The 9,756-nt window shown below is 40.4% G+C and overlaps 1 protein-coding gene across 2 annotated transcripts; it reads left to right on the plus strand.

Moving 5' to 3' along the window:
• The first annotated feature begins 411 nt into the window (after window positions 1-411).
• Window positions 412-6,859, plus strand: LOC4338303 (uncharacterized). 2 transcript variants are annotated; one of them, XM_015785308.3, is made up of 12 exons: window positions 412-507; window positions 567-715; window positions 826-1,014; window positions 1,143-1,310; window positions 1,391-1,445; window positions 1,569-1,627; window positions 2,707-2,832; window positions 5,204-5,332; window positions 5,409-5,463; window positions 5,556-5,731; window positions 5,826-5,909; window positions 6,525-6,859. In XM_015785308.3, the coding sequence occupies exons 1-12, from the start codon at window positions 414-416 to the stop codon at window positions 6,546-6,548; spliced, it is 1,308 nt and encodes a 435-aa protein (XP_015640794.1). In that variant the 5' UTR covers window positions 412-413; the 3' UTR covers window positions 6,549-6,859. The 2 variants fall into 2 exon arrangements, with proteins under 2 accessions (XP_015640794.1, XP_015640793.1); XM_015785307.3 differs by having other exon boundaries at window positions 416-715.
• Window positions 6,860-9,756: the final 2,897 nt, after the last annotated feature.

A 9,756-nucleotide genomic window follows, 5' to 3' on the forward strand; every position in this document is an offset into this window, starting at 1 on the left:
CCTATTTATCGGGTAACTGGGCCGGGCCTTTCTGGGTCTCCAATTTCCTAACACATCCTTCGATTGGAACATTTTTATTGCTTGCCAAACAAAAGCTAAGAAGAACACCTCCTAAATAATCCTAATCCGGATCTAAGGGGCAGATTTACAAAACTAGCAAGAAAAAGGGTTCAGATGCAGAAGCACAGCAACTGAAATATGACAAAGTAAAGAAATTCATACTTTGGGAAGGACCAACCACACATAATTTCTGGCAAGACAACGCATTAATCGGGAGCTTCCAGCCTTCTAGGCAAAACCGAGCAAGAGCAGGGGTCCTTTGGAGGAAATTCTCCTAGGCGGTGCCGGTGGTAGTGGCGGAGTCAGTGGTCGGGGGACGGGCTACAAATACCCCGGCCACGTGACGCCACCGGATGCAAACCTATTTATATTCTCTCCTTAATTCCCCATCTCTCTCGTCCGCCTCCCTCCTCCTCTTCCCCCCCTCTTCTTCCCCAACTCGCCGCCGTCCTGCCCGCCTCCACCCTTTCGCCTCCTCGTTCCCCGCACCCAAACCCTAATCCTAGCCGCCGCTGCCGCTGCCGCTGCCGCCGCCATGGCCAGCAGCAACGTCTCCACGGTCTATATCTCCGTCATCGACGACGTCATCTCCAAGGTCCGCGACGACTTCATCTCGTACGGCGTCGGCGACGCTGTCCTCAACGAGCTCCAGGCGGTAAGCATCGCCGATTCCTCGGGTTTCCGGCCCTAGTTGTGTCTCGAATTGCTGCTTGGTTGGCTCGATTTGACGGTTGGTTCTCCGATTCGGGCCCCGGAAAACCCTAGCTCTGGGAGATGAAGATGCTGCACTGCGGCGCAATCTCCGGGACCATCGACCGCTCCAAGGCGGCTCCCGCGCCGTCCGCAGGCACCCCCGGCGCTGGAACCACCCCGCCGGTACACGACCTAAACGTGCCCTACGAGGCCACCTCGGAGGAGTACGCCACCCCCACAGCGGACATGCTGTTCCCCCCGGTGAGGAATCCCTCAACCGCCCCCGCCCCCCGCCCCCCCCCCCCGCCCCCCTCTTTCAGATTGGTCTCGATCTCTGCGAATTGAGTGATTGACAGGTAGGGTATTGATGCGGCTGTATTTGGATGCAGACGCCGCTACAAACCCCGATCCAGACCCCTCTTCCAGGAACAGATGCAGGGATGTACAACATTCCCACTGGGCCTTCAGACTATGCCCCTTCCCCGATCAGTGACGTGAGGAATGGCATGGCCATGAATGGAGCTGATCCAAAGACTGGTCGCCCGAGTCCCTACATGGTAGAATCAATTTGGTTCTTTTGTTGATTTATTTATGTTGTTCCCCCTTTGGCTTGGAATTTATTATTGTTATGTTGCAGCCTCCACCCTCTCCCTGGATGACTCAGAGGCCGCTGGGCGTTGATGTGAATGTCGGTATGTGCTTATGTTATGCTCAGTTTTTGTTCTCAGGTCTCAATATTCGATCGCAGTTAGACTGATTGGAGAAATATTGACTGGGTAGGAGTAATGATTTTGCCAACTTTGATTCATGTGCAGCTTATGTGGAGAACCGTGAGGACCCAGATAGGACCGGACAGCCTCCGCAACTAACTAAGGTAAAAATGTCCATGTTATGTTGAAACTGAAGTTTGTTTGCTGTTAGCATTTGTTTTTGTTATTTTTGGTAAGAAATGCCCTGTGAGAATTAATCAAATTGCAATTGCACACAAAGTGCAACTTACTAATAACTAATATGTAGTAAGTACTTGGATTAATATTTAGTGGCATTCCAGTCATCCAGTGTTCGAAATTGGAGTTGTCACTCGCTAATATGTTTTATATGGTAACCAAATTCTAGAAAGATTATTACTTGGATCTTTGGTTTATATTACCATATCCTTCTGATGGGTTTACTTGGATCTTTGGTTTATTACCATATACTTCTGATGGATTATTTGGGTAGTGACTAGACTATGGTCAATTCTAGCAATGAGAACCGATACAATTAAACATTATGTGACCAATAAATGCCATCAATATGTTTGTGCTAGTCTTTCCTTGACTTTCTGACCCCTCTTAATTTGGCATGTTACCATTACATGCATGAACTCGCTGCCCATGCAAGTAAAGCATCCCTTTTGAATGGGTAGTAGGGACATAGTCATCAAATATATTAAAGGAACAATTTCCACCTCTTATAGGGTGGTGATAGACATTTTAAAATAAAGAGGGTTCCCCATTTTTTTAATGTATTTTCGCTGTAATTTCAGGAATTAAACTGTTTCTCATGAACCATCATTGAAACCGCGTTTGTGTATATTTTTAAGCCAGACTACCTGTCCAGTAACCTAACCAGTACAGAACCAAGCACCAATTGCAACTTTGAAACATTACTTTTGTATCTCTATTAATACAAAAGAAGCAGCAGTGGTAAGTTTACCATCCCTCTGCCACTCGCATGGAGTTTGTGGGATTTTTTTTGAAGTATCTTCTTCGAAATATTTGTGCCTTTAGAAGTTTAGAACCTGCATCATATTGCTTCAAAATCCATTGCATTGCGCAGCTATTGGCTGCTTTCATTAAGCTCAAATTTCCCAGCTTGTCAGCTTCTCACTAATTTGACCATTAGCTTATTTGAAATACTTGATTCTACTATAGTAGAATGGATTCATATTTGATTTATTTCATATTGTAGGATTTTCTAATGATGTCCTCTGGGAAACGCAAGAGGGATGAATATCCTGGTCAGCTCCCTTCTGGTTCTTTTGTGCCACAACAAGATGGAAGTGCAGATCAGATAGTTGAATTTGTTGTCTCAAAGGTATTATTCATTAATGGAAAGTGCAATTCAGTATCACAATTTGTCTTGCACTTCAATCTCATAAGTATGTGTGGTAGTGCTCCTTAGAGTTGTTTAAGGATGCCACTATAGATTTGGTCCCTATCTGATCCTTAGGCCTTGTTGAAAAGGGAGGGTTTGGATTTGAATCCTTACTCTTCGATGGTTCATGGAACCCAGTCAGGTTCAATAATTGGAGCAATGCAAGTATATGTCAACTAGTATATGTCAAGAATGTACGTGGCTATATAGTTTGGTAGATTATAGAGCCTTTCTCTACTCTTATGAATTCATCTTCTGTTATATGTCCATAAAATTGTTTCAAACCGCCTATTTAGTACCAAGGTCTTTTGAATTCTTGATATGGCCAAATGTCTGACTCTCTGTAGAGTGTTGATTTTTCATTGTTGCAATGCCAAGAGATATCCTTGCATATGCACGAGTGGATGGCAATTTAAACATCCAAAATTCATTAACTGTCATGTCACATTTCTAACAGTAACTAGTGGGTTTGCATGTGGAACCCATGTAGCCAAGAAAATATAACAAGTAGGATGTAAATATGAGGGGGAACGGTAGGATGTGCTGCATGTGCACCGGGAGGGGTGAGATGAGTTGAGTGGCGTCAGGCTGTCAGTGGGTGTCTGGTTGGTGGTTTTGTGGGCTGGGCAGTATGGCATAATTAACAGGAAGTATAATTAGTGGTGAAATTCTAATTGAAATGAGGATAATTGATGTATAAATTAATGGTTAGGAGGGATGCATGCTTTTCATATTGGTTTATATAATACAGCTCCAACACATGCGAGGGCTCTCAGTTTCTTTTGTTGTACTTGCATTTTTGTCTGTCCTATCACGTTGATATACTATATTGGAGTATATTTGTCATCTAAGTAGATGTATTGATTGACTAGTTTAAACTGTCTAAACCTTTATATGAATGATATGTTGTACTCTATGGCATGCATATATATAATGTTGGCTGTATTACATGAATAACATCCACATATGTTTTAAACAGTCTGTAGCAAAAGCATACCAACATACTTGTTTTATAGTGGATAGCAGAAACTATTTGCTGAGCTACAGAACATGTACAATATTTCAATCTTAAACTAACATCCCCATCGTAAATGCACATAATTTCCTTATTATGAAATATCACAATTTTTTTGTTCCTTTTCTTGTTCTGTTGAGTTGTACTGTTCCATGTCATCTTTTAATTGCCATGATAGATAACCAATACAACCTGATACCAAACTCACCACGAGAATAGGAAATTGAACTGAAAACAGTATTGGAAATGTTCACTCAGTGAAGCGCGTACAAGTATCACAGCACATAAATATTGATCGATTCATTTTTTGTTCCTGAACCTAAGAACTATCATTTTCCATGCATGTGCTTCCGTCCATATGTGGTTAAAACTGGCAGGGCATGTCATGGCATGTTAAAGAAAAAATGTTTTAGGCAAACCGTTTAACCCAGCAATAATTGAGGTTGTATGAAAATCATACATGCATCAGCTTATCCCCAGCTGAAAATGGACTGATGCTGGTTTTCATACTTGGGTTAACTGCTTATGATCACCACTAGTGTATATCTTGTGTGGTGGCCTGCTGTAATGGAGATATACTAGCATTATACATGAGCAGTGCTAATCGTATATGGTAGCATTTGTGTGAAGAATTGTCCTGGTAGAAATGAAATTACTTGGACTAATTTTACTGAACATTTCACTGGGTGATAGGTAGCTTGATGTATTTAAGTGGTGATGGTGTATTGGTTTTTGGAAGTACTTCCCAGACTAAGAAAATCATACTTTGTAACCGAGTAGTTAGCTAGTATAGTATTAGGTTTGTGATAACTGAATCAATGAGGCAATTAGGATCCACAGATGGAATTTTCTAAAAGAATTTGAGAAATCTAATGGTAATTTTCTAAGCCAACGCAGTAGAATTTTTTACTTTATGTGCACACTGGAGAACTCTTTATGTATGAATTCTTGAGCTTGCTTAATACTGGCTTGAACTCAAGAGTTCGTTGTGTTAGTAGGATAATTGAACTTCATGTTTCTCTTCTTTGTAAATATTTGGACACTTTTGAGCAAAATTTATGAAAGTTTTCTGTATGGAAATGAGGATATATTGAATATATGCAGTAAATTGCAATTCAATTTATCATATCTTCAATTCATGATGCATTCTTATTCTTGTCCTGTAGTTCTCATCCTGCTCATGTTCTGTTTTACCATATACTGTTAACAAGTGCTTAATTAGATAATTTAAACCAAGCTTCTAATATTACCATTTTGTGTGAGGAATCCTCATTCTCCTTTTGGTCCTTTTTTTAGGACAACGCACAACAACTTTGGAGTTCCATTGTGAACAAGCAAGGAACAGCAACAAAAGAATCTTCCACAAAGGAAACAATAATTGCTCCAACGATTCCTCAACGGGATGGGATGGATGACTATAATGATGTATATTTCGAATTCATCAATGGTTTTTTCTTATATTTTTGAATTTTCGCGACTAACTGGGCTGTGTCTATTTCAGCCATTTTACTTCCAAGGAGTTCCAACTGAGGATTACAATACCCCTGGAGAATCGTGTAAGTTTCTCATGAAACCATGGAATTTGATCTTGTTTGAGAGATTAGTGTCCATGTTGCTGATTTTACACATGTTTTAATTTGTTCCTTAGCGGAATACCGAGCTCCCACACCGGCTGTTGGAACACCAAAACCGAGAAATGATGTAGGCGATGATGATGAGCCTCCGCTTAATGAAGATGACGATGATGATGATGAGTTAGATGACCTTGAGCAAGGGGAGGATGAGCCTAACACACAGCACCTTGTCCTCGCACAGTTTGACAAAGTAGTGATGCTTCCTTTTGTTTAATAATATTGAAGTCGATTAGGTTTTCCTCTATTTAGTGTGTCATGCTTTATCTATTCGCTGGTTTATACAGGTGACAAGGACAAAGAACCGCTGGAAATGCACTTTGAAGGATGGAATCATGCATTTAAATGGCCGAGATGTTCTATTCAACAAGGTAGTCAACATGATCTTTTAATCTACTTTGATATGGTGGAACAATTTGGTATTCATGGAAGCATATTTATTTATTTATTTTTATAGGATACATGCCTTGCTGTCTGTACTCATGAATTTAATTTCTAGTTATTTTGCCACATAATTGTAGTAATAAAAGATGGATTGAAAATAGTGCATCAAACAAAGCTTAGGTGAAGAAACTGAGGCTTATATTTTTCTTTTTGATAATAGTGCATGAACTCTTATTTTATGTTCATGATGAAACTCCGAAGTCTTTTTTGCATGATGTACTCTGTATACACCGTGTAGTTGCTTTTGCACTTATCCTTCCCTGGTGCTTGTGTCAACATGATGAAAACTATTTTCCTTGTAATTTGAAAGAATCTGATGCTTGAATTGGTTGTAGAATCATATAGCTAACTGTTCACATAATGATCAATATTCATAATTCCTGCTCAATTAGTTTCAACCTTTTGTCGGTTTGTTAGCTTGATTATTTTCTTGCATTGCCCTAAACAAAATTATGTCAGACTGACTACATACTAATGCTTGGTAGGCACTTTACTTGGTGCTCCAACAATTGACATGCATGTTACACATTATCTTGTTGCAGGCTACCGGCGAATTTGATTTTTGAATTTTGTGACAAAGAGGAGCTATTTTAGAAGCTGCTGTATCGACATATCTTTGTCTTTGACATAAGAGTGGGGAATGACAAAAGCACTGGTGGGGGGTGGGTTTGTTCCTGTGGAGGCTTTGCTCTACCCAGTGGGTTTGTTACCGTAACTGTTATCGCTGTAAAAAAAAATGCTACAGTTGGGACTGTTGTAGACATTTTCCTGAGATGGTTATCTTAAAGTTGGCGGAGGATTACCTTGTCTGATTTGTGTTATCTGTTTCAATTTCTGTAAGATGGTTTAAAGAAGTAAATTTTCTGTTACCGCAACATAGCCAAATCCTTCTGAATAGACGGCCTCAAAGAGCTGTTGTTCGATTGATCTACTTCATTAGTCCATAACGTGCGATAACTTCTTAAATAACGTGATGAAAGACATTCGGGAACGGCAGGGGCAACTCCAAGCGGTAAGTAGGCAACATGGAGTGGCAGCTCACACCCCCTCCTTCTCATCTGGTAGATTTGTTTGGTCATCTTACAAAATATGCTCTATCGATCGATCTCTTAGATGAGAAGAGAGCAACGTGCAATTTTTCGGTGCCGTTAGTGGACAGGCTTCCCAGTTGCTGAGAAGAGATTCGCGGATGCAAGGGTGGCACGTGCGTGTGGAGACTAATTTTGACAAACTCTAATCATGCATTTCCTTGCACATAACTACAAAATGTGATCAAAGTCAGAGAAAGAAAGTGTCAATTTGTTAAGCTAGTACTCTTCTGTATATACCATTTGGTGCCCAGATTTGCAGAAAACGATATGATTAATAAACATTTTACAGGTCAAATATATAACGTGCAACGTGGATATAAATATGACTAATTAGATCAAGCCATTATATGAAAAGAAGCATAAAGTCTAAACAATCAAGTCTTTAATTGATTTTCAGGGTGATGAACACCTTAGCTAATCTAAATCGATGAAATAATTTAGTTGATACCAACAAAACCTTAGAAAAGATATGGTCGATACAGGTAAATTAAGACATCAACTTAGATTAACTAAGATGTAGGATAAATAGGTGTTTACATCAACAAGATTAGAGTGTCAAGACCCTAGCCCTACCGATACAAATAGCCAAAATAAGCCTTACCCCTCGTTGGAGATCGAAACCGATGCAACCCAACTCGAAACAAGAACTCGTCGAGAAATATGTAAATAAAAAGGGTGGTGATGCGCGAAGTTGCATTGATCAAGAGATAAATTACAGGAACCCGGGTATACATGTTTATATCAATGGGTAGATACTTGTCCTTATTAGACAAGACATAAACTTTTCTAAAGATATAGTAAAAGATACAAGTCTTGATCGGACTCTAAACACACTTTCTTAAAAATAAAAGAAAACTAACTGACTCTGTGTAATTAATAGATAAATTGCCATGATGCATCCTCCTTGAAATAAGTCACTTATGGATAAACTTCCTTTAATTGATTAATTTTCTTAACCGAATCCACTAAGAATCCAACTGATGGCGAGTGATAATTCTCATCGGCTAATTCCATGACTGTGTAGCCGACACGGATCCTAAGCCGATGATGACCTCGGGGTTTACCAAATTTTGGCGTTAACACAACGCTGAGGCCGAGGCCATCGGCCGGATCTGGCAACCCCAGGCTCTCCGCTGGTTGATCCGACTGGCCGGAGACGGCGGACGGCTCGAAGATGAGGTGGAGCGGGAAGACGACCAAAGGCGGGTCTCAAGACCTCCAGATCTCGCAGTGGTGGTGCTCGGGACCACCAGATCGGGTGGGGGGTTGGTGGCGGCGGTCCTTGGTGATGGTAGCCGTCGGTTGCAATGCCACCCCTTGTCAGCGCCTGTTGACGGTTGTTAAATACCAAATTAACGCCGCCAATAACTACATAAAACCATAAATGTAAAACATCCAATGACAAAGCACCTGTATCTTTTGCCGGTGGTTCTTTGCAAATTTGTGTGAAGAAGAAACCGACAAGGAGTGCTACCGATCAGATGGGCATAGAAGAGAAGAAATTGATGGGGTATATACGTGTTGGTTCATTGCACGTACCGATCTTATCATGCTAATTTTCCATTAGCATGTTTATTTACTTAATTTATTGCAGCATAGGAGATTTGCGGCATCGTTACCAAGTTAATTAGGACTAAACTTAATTAGTCTATGTTTAATCGATTTTGCTATATCTCACTCGAAAGATTTTTTCTTATCTCTCACTTGATTTTTTCACTCAAATTTACAGTGCATTTTCTTGTAAGTTACAGTGTAATTTATGAAACTTACACTGTAACTTTTGTAAGTTACACTGTAATATTTGAATCTTCGCATGTAAATTTTAAATTTTGTATTGGTTTTGGTCTTTTTCTTAAGAATACGGTAATTTAGTGTCCATTATGGTGTTTCTTAATTGCTTTTTGCTTTTTATTATATCTATCGGATTTTAATCCAAAGATTAAAAATCTGTGTGATATAATCATAAAAATCTTTCGAAAAATGTATAGGTACTCCCATGTTTAATTAGGTTTTGGGCCTTTGAGCCCATGTCCTTTCCTGGTGCTTGCGTGCACACACACATATATGTCCATGTAATAGGTTACAGGGAGGGTTAGGGTTTAATTTGTTTTGGTCGTCGTCGAGGTCGTGTCCTCCGCCGGCAGGGACGATGGCGCTCCCATCGTCAATATTCTGCTGATTGTTGCCGCTATCAACGACAGTGGCGCAAGTGTGTGATTGGCAAATTTTCCCTGCTGAGCACGTGCTGGAGCCAAGGAGGTCTCCATCTTCTTCTGATCGTGTGCTTTGCCAGTGCACGGGTAGAGAGGTGTGGTGTTTAGTTTGCAGTCTTTCCAAGCTCTGTAAGCTTAAGAATTTATATCGTCGTTTGTCCAGTTGACTAGTCTTGATTAATTTTGCTGCTCCATTTATCACATCAATATATATATAGCCATATATATTATTGGTTGTTGATTGGTACCGTGAAAGAGAGGGGAAAATCAGGGTGCTCGCTGCAGGGTGCTCATCATTCAATATAGTGGTAGGATTTATTTCGAACAATTTCCACGAGCGTTAGTGTATATTTGTATACAGGTGACAAACCACAAAAATGGAGATGAAATACACATAAAGGAGGAGAATCAAACTCATATTCAAGCCTATAGAATTTTGGGCCCATAAAACTAACGAAACACATTCAAAT

Source organism: Oryza sativa, chromosome 5, assembly GCF_034140825.1.
Source record: "Oryza sativa Japonica Group chromosome 5, ASM3414082v1".
NCBI classification, from domain to species: Eukaryota; Viridiplantae; Streptophyta; class Magnoliopsida; order Poales; family Poaceae; genus Oryza; species Oryza sativa.